The sequence below is a fragment of the Doryrhamphus excisus genome, chromosome 20 (assembly GCF_030265055.1).
Source record: "Doryrhamphus excisus isolate RoL2022-K1 chromosome 20, RoL_Dexc_1.0, whole genome shotgun sequence".
Classification (NCBI taxonomy): domain Eukaryota; kingdom Metazoa; phylum Chordata; class Actinopteri; order Syngnathiformes; family Syngnathidae; genus Doryrhamphus; species Doryrhamphus excisus.
In genome coordinates, this window is record NC_080485.1 from 12,505,794 (window position 1) to 12,533,408 (window position 27,615).

Sequence of the window (27,615 nt, forward strand, 5' to 3'; positions counted from 1 at the left end):
GTCAGCAACCTTTACCATCAAAAGAGACACTTTTGCATCCTCTTCCAGTAATAACAAATCAAGTCTGGAACAGCAAAGTATTATAGAGCTTATAGGGTTTAAACTATCTTCAATTTTACATGTTACAACAATACAATTGAATTTGTAGGCCTACTTTGAAATACAGTGGAACCTTGGTTAGCGTTCGCCCGTATTTCCATGTTTTTTTTTGGTTAGCGTTAAAAATCTACACCAAAATTTTGACTTGGTTTGGGTGCATTCTTCACTTAGCGTACAATATGGCATTGACATTGTTCATACAATTAATGTATTCTTAAAAATACATCCTTGTTAGCATCCTATTAGCGAGCTAAACTAAATTGCAACCAGTACTCCTTGTGTCCCTCGTCTATGACGTCATCAGCAGTGGACTCAAATACGTGAACACAAAATACATAATTTTAAGATAGTTTTACAATTGTTGTTTTACATGCGCAAAGCAATTCAAAATTCATATAAATGACAAATGAAAGGGATAAATGAACCTTTAAGGTTACTTTTACCACCACTGAAAATATGACAAAACCGAATCCAAGATCTCCAGACTGTGAGGTCAACCTGCTAACTACTAGCTGTTTGTGGATTTCAATAAAGTTTAAAAATGAGGACAGCAGTGCCAGGTCACGCACGACTGACCCCTTCAGGATACATCGGTACTGCAAGTACCCCACGCATTGCATTTGTGTATTTATTTTTATCGATTATCAAGAATAATTATGCCATTCTTACATTAGAGACATTACACAGGCTGTAGAAAGTCATGGTGTATAATACACGTTTCTTAAAAATGATATTATTGAGATAAAAAATGTAGCAAATATAGTGATTTTTATATAAGAAATATTAAAAACGATTGGAGTCATACAGAAAATTGATTTAGAACACAAAATAGAAGCAGAAAATATATCAAAATATATTTTATTTTCACAGTTTGACTATACTTCCCAGAAGTCCGTGTGTTTTACAGTGTATGGCGTCATCTGTTGAAGGTGGCTTCGTTTTTTACCTCACGCCAAACCTTTATCGCTGACCCTAATTCCATAATAGGAAACCGCCTTTTCGGCACGAGAGAGTGTGTAAAGCTAACACACCCATAGGTTTATCGTTTTTACGCGCTGTTCTCGGTGCTTACGTGCAGCCGAGTTGGCATGTGTAATGGATTAGAATTAGGGTTCCCCACACTGAATCACATTAAGTTTAATAAATGAAACCGTTCGAGTCTGACGAGGACGGAGTGGAGCAGCTGGGTGTAGAACTAAAGCGTGAGTCGTTTTGTCTTTTGCTAACCAGGCTAATTAGCGCTTGCATTATTAGCCACAAGTTACAGGGAAACACACAGCAATGTTCATTTAAGGTGTGTTTTAGACAGGTGGGCGTCTTTTGTGCTTTTAATTAAACATTTAACCAGTGTAAAATACCCGTAACAACTCCCATGGCATTGAACAAGATAAAGTAGTGTTGCTTAATCGCCACCTGTTGCTTCCTTGCTGCGCCATTAGTATCCAATACATTGGACACAACATTAGGCACACTTGCAAAGCTACCGCTATATAATCTCCATTAACTGGTCAAAGTAGTTTTCGTGTAATTTATTACTGTGGTTATTATTTGCATTGATGCGTAGCTACACTGCATTACACTGAAAGCTAGTAAAAATAATAAATGATATAAGATACACATCTGTGTCTACAGAGCCAGTCAGTGAAAGTCAGCAGCATCTCAGCAGAGAACATCCTGATATCAACAAGGAGGAAGAGGAAGAGCTCAGACACGGTGATGGAGGCCTCCAGGCATCCGTCATGCCCGACAAGGACAGGGCATCGAAGAGCCAGAAGACACAGAGCGAAGCAGGTGCCTCTGTCTAAAATATATATTTTACACATTCTGGAATATACTAATGCAAATAGAAAGAACATTTCTTTTGGACTGAAAAGAAACATAAGAAACCTATGAGAAAGCTACCTAGATGTGACTTTAGGTATATTTTTTAACACAAAACATGACTTAAATTCTCAGTTTTAAGGGGTCAGGGCTTGAGGGACCTCCACTGTGGGCAGTAAGTTTACTACTTATCTGTGTGTGTGTGTCTGCTTACAGTTAATCAACTGAAAAGCCTCCTACTGAAGCAGGGCATGGCAATACCTGCTCCCCTCTCTCCACGCAAGGTGCACCAATCACGTCACAACTCCATATAACTCCATAAAAATCATCAATGTATGTTTTTGTTTTTTTTTTTTAAACACACGTCTAACTGACAGGACTTGGTCCCAGTCACTCACAACCAGTCTGACTACATCAAACATCTGGAGGCTGAAGTTCGATTCTGCAAGGTTTGTATGTAGGTCTGTTATACGGCCGTCTTGTGTGCGCACAGCTGATTTGAGTCTTTTTTTCTGTGCTTCTTGTGACAGGAAGAGCAACAGGGCCTCAAACAGAGGATTCGAGTGGTGGTGGTGGAGAACGAGAAACTGTGGTCCGAGCTTAAAGCCAAACATGCCACCCCTGTGAAGGAACACACGGTACAGTCTATCAAAATCTTATGTGGCAAATATCTATATCTAATATTTATATCCCATTTAAGTATTTATTACATCCTTTACTTTCTTTATTTGACTCCTGGTTTTGATTGAGTGACCACTTACAGTTAGGCATTGGTTAAAAAAAATTGGAGCTAAACTAGGAAACATCATACTAAAAATTATATCACAAAACTATTGGACCCTAATCAACAAGAAGAGCATCATCATTTGACTGAAGCAGGGGTGTCCAACATGTGGCCCAAGGGCCATTTGTGGCTCGCGGCACATTAAAATGTAATAAGATAACTAAAAACAGCGGCAGCAAAAATGGAAAAATAATTTGATCAAAATGAAGTTAAAATATATGAAAAGAAAAAGGTGTAATCAACCAGAAAAAGAAAATAACGTAAAGTAACATCACATTAGTAGCTTAAAGTATAATAAAGGGAAAAAATTATGAAATCTGAGAAATGTCCCAATTTGATGGCAATGAACTTAAAAAATAATGCAATTTTAGTAGCATACAGTTGAACTGTTAAGGAAATAAACCAAATACGGTCATGGTCACCAACAGGCGGTGGAGCCCTCTGGTGGCCGACTGAACAATGCATGATTGTTGCTATAGTAATGTATCTGAACACGTCAATATAACTTGATGGCCTTTATTGATTTATTTTCAGGAGAATGAGTGTCTGACAGGAGGGGAACACGCCACATGGAAACATGAGCTGGTATGTCTCCATCCCAAATAATACTTTTGTGTGTTTCTGTCTTATCGGCCATAGCAGAGATATATATACTAGATGTATTGGAAGCAGGTGACAATTGGAGCGAGGCTGTAACTTGTATAGTAATTTGGAGTGAGATAGTAGACAGGAACGCATACAGTAGCTGTAAGTACAACATGCATGGGTTACACATCAATGGCTGAGTACTGCAGAGCAACCATCACCTTAAAGCACTCATGATGCTTCAAATGCAGCTATTCACTGGCTAAATATGTTTTCTGTCTGCCAGGAACAGTTGAAGGTCATGCACCATGCCCAGATTGAAACATTGGAGGATCAGGTCATCTCCCTCAGGTCAGCCTCTCTTTTTTTTACACTTCCTTAAACCTTGAGACATGTCCTCCAGGCTAACGTGTATCATCTTCCATTGCTTCTACCACCAGGAGGGACTTGTCGCTCAGCCGGGAGGAGTGCAAGGATGTGATGGCCCGTCTCAGACGCAGCGAGAAGGAAGCGGCGGATGCACAACGAGCTAACGGTGCGCCCCGTGTGGCCGGCTTGTGTCTGAAGTGTGCGCAGCAGGAGGCGGTCTTGGCCGGGGCGCCCACCAACGCACACGTCCAGGCTCTAGATAGACTTACCAAGTAAGTGGAATAAGTACAGGACATGAATTTTTTTTTTTACCACATGCATACTTGCTCCCAGGGAGCGCGACGAGCTGCTGGTGGCTCTGAGCGATGCACGCTCAGCTCAGCAAGAAGTGCAGCACAGGGAGTGGTCAGCATGTCTGCAGGTCAAACACGCCGTGGAGGTGGCCGAGGAAGCCAACCTGCACAAAGCTGAGGTCAGATTATTTGCAATTCTCGACACCCAAGTCGTCCAATCGGCTGCGTGGCGGGCAAGCTGACTCTTTTTGTGTGTGTGGTTGTTGCAGGTGGAGGTGCAGTGCCAGCAGCTGTCCCGGGAGCTGGCTCGGCAGACGGCGCAGCGAGAGCGAGATGCACAGGCTTTGCAGCAGAGGTTGACCGAGGCTCGAGAGGAGGGACGCAATGAGGGTCGAAGACAGAAAGAGGAGCTGGCAAATACCGTAAAAGCAACTTGTGTGCTGTTGTATACACATGAATATATAATAACTCACAGACACATTACTATTATTGTAATGATTATTACACCTGCCATTGAGATCCAGTACATTATCAATATAGCACACGTGTCCTCATTAGGTGGCCTGGTTGTCCCAGCGTGCAGCCGAATTGGAGGGCCAGCGGGACAGACTCCACGCAGACAAGAGCTTGCTGACCAATCAGCTGGAAGATGCACAGCGCAAACTTACGAATGTGGAAAAAGACAACACCAAGGTACATTCATTCATAAAGCTCGCATATGCACTAAACAGGGCCGCTTTTTTGTCCTCGTATCCCCGCCAGCAGTGACTCAGAATGACAGCGGCCATTATATGAATGCAATCAAGGCTCTTTTACATATGGACGCCACATTCATGAGTCATTTTGTATTGACCTTCTATGGAGAAGCGGCGCCGTGGAAACTGTAATTTCAGTTCTGTACGCACGCTTCTACTTAAGCCACAAAATGTGTGAAGTTGTGCTCATGCTATTTTTTATAACTCTGAATATTTTTCACCAGACGCACATTTTACATTTCTTGCATACAGAGACTTAGTTGGAATTCCATGCAAATTTTTCTCCATGAGGCCCGTTTGTTATTGTGATTGACTTACAGCAGCCGAATGGGCTGTCGTAGTTGTAATACTCTATATGTCCACTGGATGGCAGCAAAACTATGCTCTTTGGTCTACTATGTGTGATTGTAGGCCAATTTAAAAGAAGTTCCTTTCACTTCTGTTTATTCATCAAATACAATGAACACGTCTACATTTAATTTAAGGTGATTTATATAATAAATAATTTACATAACATGTTATTTTTTTGGCTACATAATTACTTTGTTTTAGCCTGAAACTGTGTAAGAGACGAGCTTCTAAAAGACATCTTGGACCAGAAAATGAAGACATGACTTGAATGAGTTTTTTTAATTGGGACCCGGTTGTCCTCTGAAGGTCTGTGTCGACGTGCAGTATCAGCTCAGCAGTGCCCGGCTGAAGAAGGAGGAGGCCGAGCGAGAACTCCAAGACCTCAAGTCCAAAACCAGCAGACAGCTGGAAAAATGTACACAGGTAAAAATCCGCATTTTGCCTGTGAATTAGAATTATTTTTATTATTTTCTCCATTTTTTCTCTGACTAACTTTGAGGTTTTCTGATCAAACTCATAAAATTTAAAGTAGGGGGCGACTGTACCCTCAATAAAAAATAAAATATAAAATAAAGACAAAAAAAAGCACTTTATCGTGGTACTTAAGAGGTTATTTAATTATAAACTGCTTGTTTTGATTGCACGGATGAGCTTGTTCTGTCCTCACGTCCCCTTCTTTCCTCTCCCCATACATCTCGGTGGGACAGGAAGTGGAAAAGCTGAGCTCAGAGCTGGTTGGCTGTCGACAGCGTCTGGAGGCGGTCCAAAAGGACGGGAGCCAATGGCAGGCCGAAGCCCTGAGCCTGGCAGAACAGCTGGCAAATGCCCAGCGCCAACTGCACCTCACCAGGTAGTACCTAATCCTATTATGCATGCCAACACACTCGCAGCGCTTCCCTCTGCCCGGCCCAGCCCGAGCCCAGCTCAGCTTTGGCCGGTCCGGTCCAGTTCAGACCAGCATACCAACTGTACAACACCAGGTAGCTGCTAATCCTATTAAACAAACCACACACACATGAACACACTCGGGCACTGCTGTGCCTTAGTCCCAGGACCAACTGGACCCCACCGGGTCACCTATAATCCTGTTAGGCATGCCACAACATAATGCACACACACACACACATACACTCTTGCTGTTCTGTGGCACCAGGCTTATGCCCAGAACCAACAGAGCCAAACTGGTACTTGAACCTTTCTCCTGTCCCGTACACACACACACACAGACAATGTGGCCTGAGTACCCCCCGCCGACGTTCTCCCAACAGGCGCTACCGGCCCCCCTCTTATGTCCTTTCTACATCCATTCTGTCCAAGTGTCTATCCATCTTGCCTCCTCTCTAAATACCTCCCTCTGTCCCTCCTGTCATCTGCTGGCCGGTGCTGACCCCGTCCACAGCGGCCCGCGCCAGCCTACCGGTGCGCTCCGTCACCCCTGCCGCCTGCAGCCGGGATGTTTGATATAGGCACAGATGTGGCGGCGGAGCCCTGTGGTGCTTCACTGTGTGTGTGTGTGTCTCCACTCTGATGTGTGTTTAAGTGTGTGCCTGTCACCTGGCCAGCGCTAACACTCTGGCAACACGGCACACTGTCATTTGTGTCAAAGTGTGTATTTTCTAACCACTTGTGCAGAACCACAATTTGACACTAAGCTGGACAAGAGAAGCCACTGGCCCAACCTGTCATGTGCGCACGCGTGCGTGCACGTGTAGTTTTATCACTCCGCAGATGCACGCTTGATGTTTGACAGCTGTTAACTTGGCTGAGGATGTGGCCATGCTAATTCAATTTTTTGGTCATTAGCATTGAAAAACCACTTCTCGTTTTTTTTTTTCCCCCTCCTCACCAAGGTATTTATTTTGCTACTGGCGAACTTATCTGTGTTATACCAAAACTTTGAACTTACAACTTCACTGGCCCATCTGTCCCAAATCCTGTGGGAGACTTCACATATCTTGTGAGACTTCAGGTTCAAATCCTATCAGAGAACTTCTAACTTAGCCTAAAAGATGATGCAGTCTTCTAAAACCTGTCATTGGTTGTTACCATAGAACAGGGGTCTCAAACTCAATTTACTTGGGGGCCACTGGAGCTACGGTCTGGGCGAGGCTGGGCCGCATCAGGTTTTCCCCCCCAAAAAATCAAAAAAGGCATTTATTAAAAACAGAAAAATGAATAAACTTTGCTTTTGTTCCGATTTTCTACAATAAAAGCTCTGATAAAACATTCCACTGTTCTCAAATCTCTTAATTTTTATTTTTCTACACAAAATAAGATGAAAAATAAACAAATAAAGAAAATCAATCAGTCATAAATAAATATTATAATAATAATAAAACACCAAATAATAAAAACTTAAGAAACCACATATAGTTGGTGGGTAGACAAATTATTTTTTTCAGATTAAAATGAACAAAGCATTATTAGAGCCCTGTAGACATGACAAAACACGACTATAGTCACATTTATTCTCTCTTTATTTACAACATATTGCGCAACTGCAGGGTCTTGAGACACATGCTAACTCGCAAACTAGAGAACTAGCGACATAAACGGTAGCCTTCAAGTTATTTCCTTTAAACTTAAATAGCCAAAAACTTACCACTTCCACAAGGATAGGGAGGATAACTATTAACAGTTATTTAACCTTTAACGTGAACATTAATCAAACGTAATAATTTTTTCTGGGTACATGATACCATACAGCATCCATATCAAAATTGCGCGGGCCGCACTAACATTAAACTTTCATATCAAGGCGGGGGCCTCAAACTAGTGTCCTGCGGGCCACATTTAGCCCGCGGGCCGCGTGTTTGAGACCCCTGCCATAGAACATACTTCATTCACATCTTGATGATTATATTGATTTGCTTATGTTTTATTGTCCATGCTGCTAATTTTACTACTTAAAGTGTTTCATATTAGCAATGGGCGCAGACTCGGCTGTCAGTAATCCCTGTGATTGCTGGCGTCCTTATAAAAAGTGGTTTGATTTGGCAGAATGGCGCAACGACAACGATATCGATCAAGCTGGTAGCGTGTTAGTAAATCACGGTCGTCCATCACACGGACAATATATCTCCTTCCTCAACGTCTGCCACTTGCACGCCCCCCAGTTTGATAACTATTGGTTTACGACACTCTTAGGTGTGTGTATGTTTTTGCCGTTTTTTGTGCTTTTTTTGCGTTGCCACAACAGAAGGGTGGATAAGATAAAAAAAATGTGATCACAGCACCCAGTTTTTATTTTTAATTTTTCCCCCTCTGTCCTGGCTGTTGAGCATAAATAAGTAAAGTGTGATGATTACCATAGAGCCGATGATGCCGCTTTACGTGACGTAGGAATGTGGCACACACATCCTGACTGCTTAATACAATTAGACTCAACTGTCCCAGGCACCAGGTTGTCGGAATTGTATTGTTTTTGCTTTTGTTGACGGTTAAGGACGTTGCCTCTCCAATTTTAGATTTCATAATGGTGACAGATTAATTCCATTTGCGTTATTTATATGGAAATACTTATTTATAATAATTATTTCCATACTTTCCCAATGAGGACAGTTGATTATATTCTCTGGCAGTGTCAAAACCGAAGAAGCATTTTTGGATGATACAGCTCCTGTTGGAACCTCATGAGGTTGTACCTAATAAAATGTCTGTTGTGACATTTTAGGCTTCAGTAAGCTGAAATAGCTGAAATCTTTAACCCCCCCTTCCGCATGCTGTTCTGCGCTAAGCAAACATCTCCGCGGTCCTGCTGTTCCAGCTTGGTGTCTCTTTCTGTCCATCTGCAGGCCTTCAGGGGTCACACAGAGCTGCGTGACGAGGCTGATGAACGTCTCTGCTGTAGCTGCGGTGGTCCGCTTTGTGTGTGTGTGTGTGTGTTGTGTTGTAAGATGGTGCGTGCATCACAAGGCCTCCTGTTTGACCCAGCTTGATAGAGGAAAAGAAACTCTTTGATTCTCCCTCTGCCGCTCGCTCGCTCCCCTCTTTCATTGCGTTCGCCTCGTGGCACAAGTGATCACAGCTCTCTTTCAAACGGAGGACTTGTAATGCAAAGACCGCCGGTTTGATTTCCTCTCTGCTTTATTTTCCTGATTAATACAGGAAGTAAATTGCACTATGCGGGTGTCACAATTCAGTGCAATGAAATGTATATCAGTCGCAGAACCACATGCCTATGCAGACACACACACACACACACACACACGGATATACGCACACAACCGGGGGATCCCATGGCGGCTGGTGAGCTGCTCTGCTTTCCAGGATTGGATCATCAGCCAGCTGTGAGTTGGACAGCCCAGGATCTGTCCTAATCCCCGTCACTCTGTTCACATCCACACACACACCAGCCCAGCACAGGGCTTTACTAAGTTTGTATAGTTTGTTTGCGCCCCCACCCGTCTTCTGTTCTTTTCATCTTCATCCCACCACTGTTCTTTCTCTATCTTCTTTTTCCTCCGTTTCCTCCTGTATTGAAATCAGAGCTCTCCCAAAGGCTAGTGACTAGTGTGAAAAGTGGCCCTGATCTCCAGCCAGGCACGCGTGTGTGCTTGCATGACTAGAATGTGTCCGCCTGATCTGTTTTTGGACACAAGTCCAGTGTCTGCAAAGCCCCCCCTCCTCCCCAGTGTCCATCTCCATGAAATCAGGAATCTGTAATCATGAGGATGTTTGCTTTGTGATGTAATGACACCAGGAAAGTTTACTTGAGGTCACCTTAAACATGGACAAAGAAGCACTCTTGTATTAAAACCATTTCATTCTTTCACAATTGCAATGCAAATGTATTAAAATTTAAAGGGGACCTATTGTGTGTTTTCCACTTTTGTTGTTACAATGTTGTATTCTCGTCTTAAACGATGCCAAAGCGTCAAATAATGAGGTTTGTCCATTTGAAACTGAGGCCTTTTAAAAAAAATTTGGAAGCCTCTAAGCTCGGTCTAGAGTTTTCTGTAACACTGAGTTCTACTGACATCACTGCGATTCGGACTTCCTGGACTTATGAGATGCAGTTTAAGCAAGGTTGGAAGCAGAAAGAGGTGCAGAACCTGTAAGATCTAGAAAGCTTTCTGTGTGGGTTATTGTGTGTAGCTGCTCTATAGGAGTCCACAATTCAATACAAAAGCACCGAAAATGATGTGATGCTGATGTGCAAGTGCTGAGTGAAATAAGGACTTGTGGCACATTTATTCTTGCATCGAGTGGTTAGCGCGCAGGCCTCACAGCTAGGCGACCAGGGTTCAATTCCACCCTCGGCCATCTCTGTGTGGAGTTTGCATGTTCTATCCATGCATGCGTGGGTTTTCTCCGGGTACTCCGGTTTCCTCCCACATTCCAAAAACATGCTAGGTTAATTGGCGACTCCAAATTGTCCATAGGTGTGAATGTGAGTGTGAATGGTTGTTTGTCTATATGTGCCCTGTGATTGGCTGGCCACCAGTCCAGGATGTACCCCGCCTCTCGCCCGAAGACAGCTGGGATAGGCTCCAGCACCCCCGTGACCCTTGTGAGGATAAGTGGTAGAAAATGAATGAATACTACCAAATGCAGCAGTTCTGATAAAACTGCTCCTGTACAATCTCCATTTATTTATTTTTTTTTTATTGTTTTGTCTCTTACCCACTGACTCTAAGAGTGCATCATTTTGGGATGCGAGGGTGATAGGAAGAGAAGTACAGAGAATCCCCATGATTTCCACGACCTTGAGCTCAAAGCGAGAAGGCAGGCCGAGGAAGTGTGCGCGTGAACTAAAGTTTTCCTCCAAGTCCATTAAACACGTTACGCTGCTGCTGCTGCTGCTCCTCCGCCCTTGGCCGCCCCGTCGCATCGCCCTGGCTGCGAGGTTTGGGTAGGCGGAGAAAAGAGCGGCGCGGGTGTGCGAGTGAGGGCGGAGAAGTGTAAATGAGGAAGGTGAGGCAGCAGATGCCACGTCCCCGCCAGAGGCTTGCTCGGAGCGGCCAGCGAAATCTGGGGCCCCGACAAAACGGCTGCAAAGCAAACTCAGCAGGAGGCTCTTGTCCAATCACGGCCCGGAATAATAGGGCTGAGGAGGGGAGGCATTGAACCTGGGAGCTCTTGCAGTGATTGTGCACGAAGTGTTGTTTCTCCGACCTGATGGGGTGTAACTACGTTTCCCCTCAGGAGGTATTGTGTGTGTAAGACTGCAATCATATAAGTGTAGTCTAGCTTAAAATGTATATTTAGGCCATTTAAATACAGATTTACATAAAAAAATAACAGGGTCTGTCAATTGTTTGTAGTTTGAGTGTTCAGCAATGTGTGTGTGTGTGTGTTTGCATGCCTTTGTGTGAATGTTAAGTGTTGATACCTTTGGGCGACACCTGTGTCTGCGGTTTGATGTGTGTGTCTCTGTGTGACAGCAGCCGTGCCGTGCCAGGTGAAGGCCTGTGTTTGTGTGTGCGTGCGTGCGCGTGCCCGTCTGGTCGGCAGCCATGTTGTTGGGTAGCAGATGGCACCGTGGTTGGCAGGGGAGGGGCTGCTTAGCACAACTAATCAGACAGTTACGGATAGGGCAGCTGGGAGGGCTCACGGCCAGCCCTGTGTGTGTGTGTGTGTGTGTGTGTATACGTGTGTACTGTGATGTTGACAGTGGTGGGCCCGTTGGCCTTGTGACGACACCTCGCCGTGCTCCTCTCGCTTCTTGCCCTCAGGTCTTCACCTCTCTCTTGTCTTATTGTCTTAAACCGTACACCCACGTTTGATCATTAGTGAAAGGTGAAGAAGAATACTCTTTGGGAGTAACCATGAGGTAAGAGGAAGATCAACAAGCATCCTATTACAGATTTTTGACCTTTTGTGTTACTTTTCAGCGTCTTAGAGGTCCCACAATAGTGTATTAGAAGTATGTTTAGATGTTGGAATTTAGATTGTTCAAAATTGCTTTTACTAGTAAGCCATACTGGGAGAATGTCATTTTGCGTGTCTGTAGCTTTAATGTTAATGAGCTGTTTTCGTCCATGCTAACTAATGCTAGGTTAGCCTATTCGCTGAAGGGAAAAACAAGATTATCGAATGGAATTTAACTGGCTGACTCATAGTTGGCTTTGTTGGTCTTGGTTTTAAGATGTGTAGTGAAGCCTCCCCCCGCACCCAAAAGCTGTCCTTCATGAAGCCAGGTTCAGAGACTGTTTCATGTCCATGAGGAAGGTTTTCACGTCATGGAACTTCAAAGGTTTCTCCCAGTTAATGCTCTTAAACAGGTTCTAGGGACAGAACGTCATTTAAAAGTAGCGGACCTTTAATTGACACAGCAGTGGAACATGTGCACCATACCGTGCTTATTAAACAGAGCCACTAATCTGTGGGTCCTTTTTTAGCGCTAGGCGGAGAATATATAGAATAGGCTGATCTCTGACTGGGAGACCTCAGGCAAGACTGAGGCAAATCTGTCAGCTACAACTGTTCTCAGAGGAGCCAAGTGTGCCCCAGGACAATGGCCTACATAGAAGCACTTCTGCTGCACGGCCCAGAAGGACCGACAGTAAACCGGCCCTCGGCCCTCCATTCACCATCCATCCGTCCGCTACCTCGTCTTGCCTCCCATAGTGCGTGTCCTTGAAAAGTTAGTTTTTTTAGAGGATTCTTTTCGTGTTAGTTGTGGTTTGTCTCTTACCTTGTCACCAGCCTGGATGGTTCTATGCGGTGGGGGGGGGGGACTCCAAGGAGTTCTGCTCTGATTGGACTGAGCAGAACCACAAAGTTAGAAAGACGAGAACGAGGTCAGGGGTGGTGCTGATTGTAGGAGGATTTACTTCAATTCTTGGTGTCACCATGATGGATGCATTCATGTCACATTTGATTTAATGTTTGTATCGTTGACGTTTTGTTAAGTTTCTATGTCTTGTAGCAAAACCCGAATGGGTGCCCCTGCTTGGTGGCACCCAGCAGAGAGCCCAATACATTCTAGTTTGCTGCAGGAGCAAGAATAGAAAGTAAAATAGAACAAAATTTGGTGTGGAACTTTAGAAGTACAACATTAAATGCCAACTTTGGAGCTGACGGCCAATCGCAGAAGTGTTCTTGTTCTTAGTCGGTACAGATTGGTGTGCTATGGCATTGTTTCGGAGTTGGGCCCGTTACCCATCGGTAGTGGTGTGAGGCGCTGTGTCACTACACAAGGGAAATAGTTCTTCGTGTTGGCTGCTATAATAACTATATCTGTCTAGCTTGGTTTATATACACCTCAGTCTTGTAAATAGAATATTGTTGGCATTCTTACACAAACCGTCACCTGAAAACCGAGGTACGTACTGAACTGCGATTATGGCATACCCTTAAACCTCAATAAGCATACGTATTGACATGCTTGCGTTGGAGCTCTTGTGCTGTCCCGCCCGATGTGTTTGCGGGCCCCCGCTGACCTTGCTGGAATTAAGCGATGGGGTGGGCTCGCATGCACGATACAGGCGCCTTTAGGGCTCCTTGATGAATAAAAGAGGCTCGGGCCACCGCCTGTAAACAAAGTTGACTTGCCGACAGATGGATTGAATGACAGAGCACCAACCCGAGCCAGGAAACAGGGCCTGGCAGCGCCGCGCCGCACAGCGATGGAAGGAAGGAGGGAGGGAGGAAGGGAAGGATAAAGGGAGGGAGGGAGGGAGGCGGGTGAGGAGGTGGCCAACAGGAGAGGAGGTGTGAACAGGTGCATGGCCGCTGAAGGAAGAACCAGCAGATGGAGAGAGACACAGCCAGTTTAGTTACAGGAAAAAAAAATGGTGGGAGGGAGCGATGGAGAGAAGCGGGGAGGGATGGAAAGAGCAGAGGAGGATGGAAAAGAACAACAGACAGACGGACAGATGAATGGTGTGTGTGTGTGTGCGAGCTACATCAGGCCCGCCTCTGTGTGTCATATGTTTGTTTCATGGATTTGAGCGGCGTGACCTCCAGGCATGCTGAAAAAACAAGCGTCGCACAAAACAATTTGTCACACGCGGCGTCAATAAATGATGTTCAATATGTCTTTTTATTTTATTCTCTCTGCAACATTGTCTTTTCATGTTGCTGGCAGACAGCAGTGAGTGTTTGCAGCTCGCCCTGCCGTGCTGTTGAATATTAATGCCGTCTAATTTGATGCTGTCGATCATAAATAGCTGCTGGAGTAGTCGGCTTCGAATGAATCATCGCCTGTCATCAGTTGGATGAAGGAAATAGCAGATATTGTGTGCAGTTATAGTACAGTACATTATTGTAAATGATATTTTTGGGTTCAAGTAGTTTAATGTAGTAGTAGTTTAATTGAACGTTCTCTTTTTTTGGGGTGCAATGGGAGCACATTTGTGTCAACAACCTGTCTTAAGTTGACCCGATGAGCTGGTCGTCTGGGCTGTGTTTCAATTCCCCAGCACTTCAACACTTTCACTTGGTATTTTGAGTGGTGAAGTGGGCTCACAATGAGAACTACGGCAAAATACTGTACTCTCAACATGGTGAGTGTGAAGGGTTGGAGGCTAACCACCTTCAGTGATGGGCCCGTCTTGGTTCCGTATATGGCGGACTTTAAACTCAAAAAGCGCGATCTGAGAATGAAACCTCCGGTTTAAAGTGAAAATGCCATTTAAGTCGAATTGTTTGATTTCATTTTGTCCAGGGAGAGTGTCGTTTGCTTTAAAGCAAAGTAGAAAAATCTGATTCAACCTGGAAACTGTGATTTCCAATTAGACCAATTTAAAAATGCACTTTAAAGGAATGACACAGTCATTTTACTTTTTTCAGTGTAGCTGAAGGGGTGGGCCTAATTCGATTGGTTGCAATTTTAAAAGGAGAGAAGAACAGGAAGCGGATTAATATTGCAAAAAACTAAGGCAGCGTCATCCCTCGTTTGGTCCCAAACTGACTATGAAGGTGAAAGTAGAATATTTTTATAGTTATGCCACTAAAAAAAAAACAGTTTGATCTTTTATATATGTTTATATTATTAACAAAATATTATTAGAGCCCCGTATACATGAAATAATACCATATTAGCCACCTTTCCCTCATTTAGGAGATATAATCAGAATAAATAAGCCATTTAACACATAAATAGTTACCTTGAGCAGGCACTTTTCAGTAGTAAGAACATGGTGTGCCTAAACTGGTTCAGTTTTTACTCTACATACACTTCAGTATGTGTACTACAGTTTTATACTTAGCTCCTGAGGGTGCAAATGTGTGGATAAATGTACCGCTGTCCCAAATCCATTACAGTCATCACACAGCACATCGCCGATCAAATTCCAACTCAACTGTCGACCCCTGACTTCACGTCCTGTCCTCCATATCTACTATTTTAAAAAACATATTTGTTTGTTGTTGCATTGTTAACTTGATCATTATCGAGTGAATGCTTTTGCTAAAGCAGACCTGTGATTATTTTGGGTCCTTTCTTTCATCGCTCTTTCTGCACGCATTTCAGTTTTGAACAAATTTAGTAAAGTCCCAAGCGTTATGACGTGGACAAATGGGACACCTATTTTGAAGGTAGTTCATCAATGCTTTGACCTTCTTTGCAAAAATGGTTCAAGTGTTTGAACTGACTTACTCCTTGGAATGAATGAGTTGGAATGAATGAATGAATCTTTTCTTTTTGGTGCATATTGCATTAGTATAAACACGTTTTTGTGTGTGTGTGTGTGTGTAGTAGAATATTGGTTTCGTGCTTCTGAGTCATTGGACAGTCTTGTATGAGCGACTGTCTCCTCTAGGTGGACCATCTGACACCAATTTGTGCTCGTCCTCTAATAAAGCAGCATTTGGCGCTGCTGGCGCGGGATGTGGGCCGCACCGCAGGGCGCTGCAAACTCTGGGCCGGGATGGGCCGCCCCACCCCGAATCTAATGGCCGACAGCTTGAAAAGTGCCCACTTAGGCTGGTCCTGCCCGCTCTCTCTTTACCCGGCAGCCACTGCACCTGGCTGCAGACCCAGAAACATCCCAGCTTTGGCCTTTGGCCGGCTTGCTACCCGCCTCTTGTCCCAAGCTGTGTGTATGTGTGTGTGTGTGTTAGTGTGTCTCTGCATCAGGGCTTGCCACTGAGCCCGATCACCAGCCAGATTATGGAGCAGTCATTCCTTTCCAGCCCGCAAACTAGAGCCTCGCTGATGCTTCTGATGCTAATGACTGCTGGACCTGCTGCTTGGATTTAATGAAATCTAACAAATGAAGAAGGTCCCTTTTGATCAAGAAGACCCATGTCCTTGCCTGACCTCCATCAGTGGTCCAAAACAATCATCTGGCATGCTGGGACATTTTCTTCCCACAGGAAGTAATAGGAATACTCACATTGTAATGTTCTTGACAAAGGAAATGAAAAATTTGGTTAGAGGTCACACACTTTTTTTTTTTAACCAATTTTAAATCAGAGGCCTCGCTTAACGTAGTGGGAAGTAATAGTGGACGTGTGTTGTCCAATTGATGCTGGAACTTACTTTAAAAAAGCATTTTGTGTGCCTGTAACTTTAATGAGCTGCGTTTTATCCATGCCCTTCTATTGATAAAGTGTGCATTTTCTCCATTTTTACACTGTTAGATATTACTGTTAAGATTTGGTGTAGGAGCTCAGTCTAATAGCTTCCCATACATCCCTTTACAACACACACACACAGTACAATGATAGTTGCACAACACTTGCATATGACTGATATAAAAATACTAGGGTAAGAGGCAGATGCACAATAGATTCATTGCCGTCACTCACTTTTTCTAAAGGGGCTCTGCACTTTCTAAAGGCCTTATATCAACAATGTAACATTAAAGAGCGGGACAGGAAGACAAAAACGTTAGCTATGTGAGCTAAAGTGGAACACATAACACTTTGCTGAAGAAAAACAAAATCATCAAACTTAGAGCTCACATATCTGTCTGACTGACGGCTAGCTAGTGGAGCACCTAGCTGTATTTGTGTAGACTTTTTTGTAGCCTTTTTTTCCCTTCACAAAATGGCAGGCGTATACACGGGAAGGGCTCGTCTAGCGAGGGGCACATCAGAGGTGATAGTCGTCTCTCATTTATCGTGATGAATTAGTTCCAGGCCCAACCGCAATAAGCAAATATCCAGGATCAAAATTAATACATTTAATATTTAATGTTTGTGTAGTCAAAGCATAGAAAGCTTTTTTTTATGACTTTCTCATTTGGATTTGTATCATTTATTATAGCCCTGAAGACATGAAACAATACGACAGTCACTTCTACACTCTTATTTACAACACATTGCTCAACTGTAATGCGCAGGCTACAGGAACACAGGAGACAGCCACAGCTTTAAACATAGCATGCTAGCAAGCTAACTAGTTTGCCTCCAATTTATGTACACTAAACTTGAACTCAAACGGATTGGTGCAGAAGGACAAAGAAAGCATCAACAATTTACCACTTCCACATGGAAAGGGAGGATAACTTCTTTTCACTATGTTGTTCTGGACATGCCATGGCTGATTTGATGCAGTATGAATGGAATATGAATCCTCATTGTACTGATGCCTAGTAGCCAGGATACTACATAGAACTGCACAAATAATACTTCATAGTTAACCACGAAACAGCAGTCATGTATTTATTCATTTTCGAAAAACTGCGCTAGAGCGAGGGAGGGGTTCCAAAATATATTATCTATATTCTTGGCAATTATTTCCACATACCTCCTGTAATGGGCTCACGTACCTGTAGGGGTACGCGTACCCCTGGTTGGGAATCCCTGCTGTACAGTATGCACTTGGTTGTGATTGTGCAACTTTTTAAAAGGGTTTTAAAAGTTGTTAAAGTTCCGTTCCAGCATGTTCCCAAGAGGTGACGCTCTGTTTCGTTGCTTTTCTCGTCTTCCACCACCACCGCTCTGTTGCTGACTGCTGGAACTTTCTGGCATTGTGTCCGATGCTAATTGGTGGGTAAACAGGTCTGGTGCGAAGGCCCCATCCTCCTCCTCCTCTTCAATCGCACACACACACACACAGAGTCGGACAGACGCACAAAAGTACACACGCCCCCCTGGAACCTCTTGCAGGACCAAATGGCTGGCAATGCCTGGTCGCCATCTCCCGCTGAGCCCTGGTGTGCGCTTTGGTGGCTCAGGCTGCTGTTCAAGCCCAGCGGGTGTTCCTTCGCTCGCACGCGCACACCCACTCACACGCATACACACGCACACACACACACAGTATCCTTGTGTCCCCTGCACGGCATCGCCACCCGCTTTCACACCCCAGACAGCAGGACAGCAGGAGAACGAACACACACACACACACACACACACAGGATGGAACAGACAGACGCGGTCACTTTGGAGATGCAGGCCAAGCGCTGCAGGGGAGAAAAGTTTTCACTTAAACTGGAGAATTCTCTCTTCATTAGCGCCTTTTGGACTTCAGGAAGAGTTGTGTTTATTTGGTAGCTCATCCCCCCCCACACCCCCACTCCCTCTCTCACTGTCTTTGTAGTTTTTCCCTTTCTTTTGGTCTTTGTGCGTGCGTCTGTTTTTGGGATGCGGCTGGACTTAGTTGAGTTGGAAAGTTTGGTTCAAACAGTCAGACGACAGGCGGGGGGGATTTGCACTTTTGTTCCGTTCCTACCTGCTCTGTTTTGAAAGCCGTACAAGTGGAAGGCGGAATTAAAAGTGATGCGTTAGGCGTGTTAGTGGAGCATAGGTTTGGTGTGTATGCAAAGAGGATTTCATTGAAAGAATTATTGCTGAAGCCCTTAACTCGATTCAACATTTCTGTCCTCCAGTGGGGGCATGACAGAACAAAAACACTCCAAACCAATCATTGCCCTAACTTTTTAAAATCTTAGGACGCAAGCAGAAAATGTAGGAGCACACACTGAAATCGTCTTAACTCGATTAACTCAAAATGGGTCGTTTTCTGTGCCTCCATTGCTGGCGGCAGTCCTGGGGGCAAGCCACGGACCCGATGGTGGACACCACAAGTCTGGGCTGCCGTCAAGCTGAGAGAGGAGTGGGCGAGACCCCCACAAAACAGAAATTATTCATTAAAAACTTGACGAGTGAGGGAACAATGTTTGAACTGGAGACAATTAATTACTGTATATAGGGAAAATTCCCAGGTAAACATATTTCATGGCGTTATTAATCAGGGTCAGGTCTAGAATCACTCTTCTCATACATAAAAGAAAACCAATAAAACAAGCTTGGCGTTGGAGGCAAGGAAAAACTACCTAACCTTGCTCCAAAGAGAAATGGTAATGGTTTTATTTCATTTGAACATTCATCAGATTACAATTGAATGCATCACATAATCAGTTCACAGTTCCACATGTCCAAAAGGAGTAGGAAGAAGCAAAGCTTATTAAATCCTACTCCTCCATCTGGTACTTTTACAATCAGTAACTGTTACATTTGTTCACTTCCTGCTTTCCATAATAGTTTTTTTATTTATTTATTTTAAATAATGTAACTCGTACCGAAGTACAAGGTGATGTGACCATCCAATGACATAATGGGTACCATAGTAACTGTCAATATAGTGATATATATAGCACATCATGACTGGTTCAAAAGATAAATCAGATTCAAAAGATATTTTGTAAAGAAATAAATATTATATTTTATGTATGATAGAACCTTAATTGGCGTCATTATTTTGCTCCGGAAGGTCCGACTCCAACCGAAACGGACGTTAGCCAAATTTTCCTATAAGAAATAATGTAAATCTAATTGTTTTGTGAGGGTTTTTTTTTTTTTTAGATTTTTTTACAATAATAGTTTTACATGCAGAGTGACTCGATATGCATGCATGCACAATTATAACTGTAAAACTATAAAAATGTTATTCAACTGCATGTAGGACCACAAGGACTAAGGCATTGGGACATGATGAATATTACGCTAGAGAAAGTAAAAACAGGGCCGTCAATGTCATCATTGTTGTCATCAATAAGATGAAGAATGAAATTGTCCTTGCTACAAGATTAGCCAAGTAGCGCACATCTACCACTTTATCATCAACATCCTAAGTGTCCTTTTTTTGTCTTGTTCCCCTTCAGAGAGGAAAAAGAGACTGCAGAAAAAGCACAGGAGGACAAAATGGCACGTGCGGCCCGAGCGTGGCGGGACAGGGAGAGCGAACTGGCGGCTCTGCTGAAGCAAACGGAGATGCAACACCTGCAGAGAGGTCAGTGACCCCCAACAGCTTGGACTGGAGAAACATACTCATGTTTTTATAGGGCCTCGGTGCGGGACAGAGGATCTGATGATGTTAAAAAGGAAAACTTCTAGTCAAAGATCCTCTATATGACAGGGAATGTTCTGCTGTTTTTTAAGACCTACTGCAAAAAATGTGAGTCAAAGATCCTTAACACAGACTGTTTTTAAGAATCTACTACAAAACAGCTAGCCAAAGATCCTCTAATGACAGAAGTGATCTTCTGCTTTTAGGAACAGACTACAAAATGTGCTAGTCAGGAGCAGTCCGCTGTTTTTAAGGACCTACTACTTTAGATAAATAGTACTAAGGACCGAATGCAAAAAAAAAATGCTAGTAAAAGATCATTAACACAGACTGTTTTTAAGAATCTACTACAAAACCGCTAGCCAAAGATCCTCTAATGACAGAAATGATCTGCTGCTTTTAGGATCAGACTACAAAATATGCTAGTCAGGAGCAGTGCGCTGTTTTTAAGGACCTACTACTTTAGATAAATAGTACAAAGGACCGAATGGAAAAAAAACAAACAAAAAACGCTAGTAAAAGATCCTTAACACAGACTGTTTTTAAGAATCTACTACAAAACCGCTAGCCAAAGATCCTCTAATGACAGAAGCGATCTTCTGCTTTTAGTGACCGACTACAAAATGTGCTACTCGGGAGCAGTCCGCTGTTTTTAAGGACCTACGACTTTAGATAAATAGTACTAAGGACCGAATGCAAAAACCCCCCCAAAAAAACGCTAGCCATAGATCCTCTAATGACAGATGTGATCTGCTGCTTTTAGGAACCGACTACAAAATGTGCTACTCAGGAGCAGTCCGCTGTTTTTAAGGACCTACTACTGTAGATAAATAGTACTAAGGACCGAATGCAAAAAACCCCCCAAAAAAACGCTAGCCAAAGATCCTCTAATGACAGAAGTGATCTGCTGCTTTTAGGAACCGACTACAAAATGTGCTACTCAGGAGCAGTCCACTGTTTTTAAGGACCTACTACTTTAGATAAATAGTACTAAAGACCGAATGGAAAAAAAAAAACGCTAGTAAAAGATCCTTAACACAGACTGTTTTTAAGAATCTACTACAAAACCGCTAGCCAAAGATCCTCTAATAATAACAGAAGTGATCTGCTCTAGATAAATAGTACTAAGGACCGAATGCCAAAAAAAAAACTGCTAGTAAAAGATCCTTAACACAGACTGTTTTAAGAATCTACTACAAAACCGCTAGCCAAAGATCCTCTAATGACAGAAGCTGCTTTTAGGAACCGACTACAAAATGTGCTACTCAGGAGCAGTCTGCTGTTTTTAAGGACCTACTACTCTAGATAAATAGTACTAAAGACCGAATGCAAAAAAAAAAAACGCTAGTAAAAGATCCTTAACACAGACTATTTTTAAGAATCTACTACAAAACCGCTAACCAAAGATCCTCTAATAATAACAGAAGTGATATTAACAGAAGTGTTTTTTTTAAAGGGCCTACTGAATAAACTTTAGTCCAAGAGTGCCCTGGTGATGCTAAAGAACAGTTCATCGCTAGCAGGCCAGTCCGAATTTCAGCCCACGGGCCGCCGGTTAAGTATCAGCGCTCCACTGTGTGGTTTGTTTCCAGCTTGATGCGACACGGCCATCGAGTTTTTAAACTCCCGCCCCCTGCACTGCGGTCACCTCAAACAGCCAAGATAAGCGACGGCAGGGAAGGTGACCACAGCCGAGCAGAGCGCCCCCTGCTGGTACGCCTGGCCGACTCACTACTGCTCTCACATCTGTCGCACCATCTGGGTCCCCCCCCCTTTTTTTGTCTTTTTACTTACCTGTGGTTCCGCTCCACAAAACGAGGCGGCCCGCAGGTAGCGGGAACAAAGATAGACAGGATGGGAGGAGGGGAGGGTTTTTGCTTGGCGGGAGGAAGAGGAGGCGTAAACAAAGGGTTTGTTTCCTGGCACGTGGCGGCGGCACACATGTTGTCTAAAGAGAGCTGACATCAGAGCACAGCAGGACGCCGTGGAGCGGCGAGGAAAGGGACGGGATGGATGAGTGGACGTCCTTTGGTCGCTCGCATCACTTCCTCCTGCCGGCCGACAGACGAACAGGATAATTAGCGTTCTTGCTCTCCAAGCCATCCATTTGTCCTTCCATCCATCCACCACCTTTTTTTTTTTTTTTAAGTACATGCATACCGAGCTGCCTCTAGATGACATCAGATATCTCTCTCTCCCCCCTTCACTCACTCACTCACCCCCCCTCTCGGTTTTCCTGTTGTTTGTTTCCAGTGCCAGTTCTGCCGGGCTTCTGTGTCCCAGGGTTCTTTTTGGCCTACGCACGGCCAGACGCATTCAAAGCCTGTTCGACTAATTAGCATTCTTCATGGCAACTTTTACCGCTCTGGCCAAACTTAGCTCAGTGTGTGTGTGTGTGTGTGTGTCTGTGTGCGTGCGTGCGTGTGTGTTTGTTCACATGTCCTCTGTCTGTTCCCTAACAGTTGAAGCCAGTTAAAGTCAAACGTCACCGCCGACTTGTTGGCCCTACAACGCCACATTTGACCTACATTTTTTTTCCCCCATAATAAATCATTAATTAGTGTTAGCTTTGACTAGAACTCATATTGTTAACATTAATACCTGGGGTAAACCAGAATCATTAAGTAAAGTAAAACTACTATAGTATTAAAAAAAAAAATTTTTTACTTCAGATTGTACCATTTTTTTTGTTTTAACTGCGGATGTTCCACTGTTAAAAAAAAAAATACTACTTAGAAAATAAAGTTTTATGTATTCTATGTGGAGAAATTTAACTAGATTAAAGTAGTAGTATTACAGGAATAACATAAAATTATGAGAACAAAAAATTATTTGAAGTATTTTGAGAAGTTATAACTGGAAATGTACTGTAAGTATATTTGGAATGGAATGGCCTTTATTGTCATTATACAAGATGTACAACGACATTGGAGAGCTTCTCCTTTCAGTGCAGTAGTCAAGTTTATAAAGAAAAAAAGTATATAAAAGTAGAGTAAAAAAGACAATTTAACAAGATATATACAAGATATATACAAGATATCCAAAATATGCACATATTTCAGCATTTATTTTTAATCGTGTGATATTATAACTTGTGACTTTGCTACCATTTGTTTTTCGTACAACCTAGCTTATTTTCCTTGCACCTATTTTGTCTCCGTAAGCATATTGGAAGCACCTCGTGCAACTTTTCAAAGACTGCAAGTGTCCCCTATTAATGACTATTATTTCTTTGTATCCGTTAGCTTCCCCTGATGGTAACAGCATGTCGGAGCAGGTGGACGATCGCCTCAATCCAAAAAAACGTCTGCCATTGTTGTTTTTTTTTTTTGTTTTTTTTTTTGTGTGTGTGTTTTGTAAAGAGCAAAAAACATATGTTGGAGAGCGCACCGTGGCTGCTTTCAAAGGCGGGATGAAAGCCCGGAGTTGGAGTGTTCCTAAAGAAGCGAAGGCGGGAAGGGCGGAGAGGAAGAACGGTGGCGCTCTCCAACAACTCCTCTTCCGCCAACTTGTTTTGACCTCATTGTCACATTTGCACTTTACTTTTTCCTCCACATTGCCACCCCTTTGAACACTTCTTTACACATACGGTGATAGTGTAGAACATATATAACGTGTGTACATATATGTCAACACGTCCACTGGGACGCAGTGCATGGTCACCAGGGCCATCCAATGGAGTGTAATGTTCCCTCTCATGCCTTTGCAGTCGATGAGCTGGACGAACTGCTGTCTTCCCAAAATTCCCTGATCAAGAAGCTGAAAGAGGAGTGTCTCACACTGGCAGCAACATTGGAGCAACTGACAGGAAACAGACGGTAATCCCAATAATAGCTACTACTGTATATATCACCGTGTTGTTATAGCGTTCCATAAACTGATCCAGAGGGAAAATATGTTGTCTAAATAATGCCAATACTTTGAATTGGGACACACTTTACTCACTTTACACTTTCCGGACTGTGAACCGCTACTTTTTCTAATATGCGTTCAACCCCGTGGCTTAAATGTGGAATCAAACTATGGAATGGATTGAGTAAGGAAATCAAACAATGCACAACGATGAGCCAATTCAAGAAACAATACAAGCAGTTGATGTTTGCTAAATACAAGGATGAAGAGTCTTGAACCAGTCATGATGTGCTATATACAGTAAACCTCGGATATATCGGACTCGGATATATCGGAAATTCGCTCACAACGGACGGATAAAAAAGAACCAATTTTTCTGTAATGCATTTCCAATAAAAATTCATTGCATATATCAGATTTTTTATAACTGATTTCGCCTATTTCGGACAAAATCTCCAGTCCCGTTCCAATGCATTTCCATTAAATTTCCCTCGCATATATCGGATGGCCGCATTGTGGCGCTCCGATTCGCCGTATCGTGACAGGCCGCTATACGACGTCATTTGCAGCGTTTGCAGCGTTGCCTGCACGTCCAGGTACATTGGAAACATAGTCAAGGAAGTGCCTTTTAATAACGGATAAAATCCGATTTACGCATATACCGGATATAAATCCGATATATGCGTAAAACGGACATTTTCCGGTATACGCATATAACGGATTTCGCTTATATCGGACAAAACCAGTGGGAACAATTGAATCCGATATATCCGAGGTTTACTTTATATCACTATATTGACACTTACTATGGTACCCATTATGTCATTGGATGGTCATATCACCTCGTACTTCAGTATGAGACAAAAAATTTAAATTAAAAAAAACCTTAAACTATATGAGGAAAGCAGGAAGTGAACAAATGTAACAGTTACTGATTGTAAAAGTACCAGATGGAGGGGTAGGATTTAATAAGCTTTGCTTCTTCCTACTCCTTTTGGACATGTGGAACTGTGAACTGATTATGTGATGCATTCAATTGTAATCTGATGCATGTTCAAATGAAATAAAACCATTACCATTACCAAATACAAGGATGAGGAGTCTTGAACCAGTCATGATGTGCTATATATATCACTATATTGATACTTACTATGGTACCCATTATGTCATAGTATGGTCATATCACCTCGTACTTCGGTACGTGACAAAAAAACAAACAAACAAAAAACTTAAAGTATATTAGGAAAGCAGGAAGTGGACAAATGTAACAGTTACTGATTGTAAAAGTACCAGATGGAGGGGTAGGATTTAATAAGCTCTGCTTCTTCCTACTCCTTTTGGACATGTGGAACTGTGAACTGATTATGTGATGCATTCAATTGTAATCTGATGCATGTTCAAATGAAATTCAACCATTACCATTACCATAAACGATGCGACTCATTTCCCGGCTAAAAGAACCAGAGTTCCCATTCAACATGATGCTCCCTCCATGCTACGTGATACCTAATACCAAATGCTACATGCTATCTTCCTGCCTGACCTGTTTTCTTGTTAAACCTGATGCTACTGTCGTCACAGCAGGCCTGCATGGCTCTCCATCTGGTATGTGTGTGTGTGTATATGTGTGTGTCTGTTGTTGTTTGTTTGTGTGCGGGCATGCATGTGTACGTGTATGACAGTGACCCTGGGCCCAGTGTTCTGTCAGCTGCTGGAGCTGTGATGCACATTAGTCACATGACAGAACCCCAATCTGGCCGTGCCAGACCGCGCCGGACGCACACACACGCGCTAAATAAAGCGAAGGCAAACATCTGAAAAGTAACACAACTATTCACCTCGAATGGGCTTTTCATGTGTTCGATTCTTATACACGCTTGTGAGAGTGCGGGATTGTTGTTTAGCAGCAGTGGTGATGTGTGGTGGGCCTCTGGCTCTTTGTGTAGCGGTTAAAGTCCTGCTGGACGGCTGTGGATGTCAACACACAAATACACTCCAACGCTGATGAGGCCGACCCCCCGTAGTTGCTGGCTTGGGTTGCCCTCCACGTTCACGATACAAAGTCCATCCATTTTAGTCCCATCTTCACCTTTTGGACCTCGTGAAGTCCATCAAAGCGGCAGCTGATTGGTTCTTTTGTCCGAGTTTAACGTTGCACTCTGCTCCGCGTAGGAGAGAAGTGGAGCAGCTGGCCGTGGAGAAGCTGTACCTTGAGGACACGGTGAAGAGTCTGAGAGCTCGCTGCAGCGACATGGAGGAACAATGTGTTCAGCACGGACGCTTGCATCAGTGCATGAAGAACAGGTAGGCACCGACGACACAACCGAGCATCCACACTTGACCTTAATGTGACCTTGAGAGGGATCTCTTTCTCTGGGAATGTAAGATCTCTGCAACAACCCCCTCAATAACACACACACACACACACGTGTAATCTGCGTTAACCTGTCGCCTGGTACACGTTAGCACAAGTTTAGCGCCCCCCCCCAAAAAAAAACAACAAAACAAAAACAATGTAGCTTGTCAAGGAGGGTGAAGAGCGAATGTTGTGCATGCATGTGTGGTTTGTGTGTTTTTTGTTTGTGCGTCCTCATGAGGTTTGTCTGAGCGGGAATGCGTCTGCCAAACGTGGATTGGCCGGGAAGCTGGTGCCTAACTTCTCACTACCCCCCCCACCCATCCTCCTCCTCTCTCTCTCTCTTCCCCAGCTGAACTATGATAATCACTCTTGGCATTTAGTGAGTTTTATTTTCTGCTTTTGACACTTACTCAGTGGATGAATCCTCCCTGTGGATGCTTCAGTTCTGCTTTTGGAGCAGCTTGACCACATTTTCTTGTTTTTTTTTTTGTTTTTTTTTTTTTCTTTACAGCCAAGGTGTGGATGTTTGGGAAGGTCTTTGTTAGTTTGGGCAGCACATCGAGTACCTCACTAAAGCGAGTACTTCCACTCACATTTTCTAGCTCGTCAGGGGACAATACTATAGAAAGTAAAGTTGGATGTACTTTATTTTATTTATTTATTGAGTTTATTTATTTGATTGGGGTAGATAGAAAGTGGAAAAAGCAGCAATCCCATGCGTGCACCCCGGGCAGATTTGCAGCACTTTTAAAAACTATATATCTAAAGTGCTAGAGTGCTAAAGTACTGAGAAAAAAACACAAACACAGCAGAGGAACGAATCATGATAAACATGACCTTTTCCGGACGATCTCACTGGTCTCCAAAATTTGGGGGCTAGAGATATAAAAGTGTTTAAGTCGTTTATTTTGATAAGATGAACTACAAATCAATTGCTAACAGTATTCAAGGTATTTCATCCTATACTCCTATACTTCACTTGGCTCTTCAGTGACGTAAAGCATCCAAGGGGCTTTGTAGGACTTCAGGAGGTTTGCCACCAGCTGCTTATAATGATCTCCCTTGTACAGGGTCAAGGTCAAAATGATCTGACACATTTGTAGGTTAAAGAAAAGGCAAATAAAGTAAAGAAACAAAAAAAATGTTTTTATTTTCCAAAAGTA

General features: G+C 43.3%; 1 protein-coding gene across 1 annotated transcript in view; it reads left to right on the forward strand.

The window, feature by feature from the left end:
- Positions 1-1,111: 1,111 nt before the first annotated feature.
- Positions 1,112-27,615, forward strand: part of sdccag8 (SHH signaling and ciliogenesis regulator sdccag8) — a 36,056-nt gene continuing 9,552 nt past the window's right edge. Inside the window, exons 1-16 of the mRNA XM_058059289.1 lie at positions 1,112-1,301; positions 1,732-1,890; positions 2,137-2,204; positions 2,298-2,369; positions 2,451-2,558; positions 3,239-3,289; positions 3,576-3,640; positions 3,730-3,930; positions 3,992-4,130; positions 4,221-4,373; positions 4,510-4,644; positions 5,364-5,480; positions 5,765-5,907; positions 20,057-20,184; positions 23,951-24,059; positions 26,266-26,397. Of these exons, the coding sequence (XP_057915272.1) occupies positions 1,244-1,301; positions 1,732-1,890; positions 2,137-2,204; positions 2,298-2,369; positions 2,451-2,558; positions 3,239-3,289; positions 3,576-3,640; positions 3,730-3,930; positions 3,992-4,130; positions 4,221-4,373; positions 4,510-4,644; positions 5,364-5,480; positions 5,765-5,907; positions 20,057-20,184; positions 23,951-24,059; positions 26,266-26,397 (1,838 nt within the window). The 5' untranslated portion in view covers positions 1,112-1,243. The remainder of the gene's footprint in view (positions 1,302-1,731; positions 1,891-2,136; positions 2,205-2,297; positions 2,370-2,450; positions 2,559-3,238; positions 3,290-3,575; positions 3,641-3,729; positions 3,931-3,991; positions 4,131-4,220; positions 4,374-4,509; positions 4,645-5,363; positions 5,481-5,764; positions 5,908-20,056; positions 20,185-23,950; positions 24,060-26,265; positions 26,398-27,615) is intronic.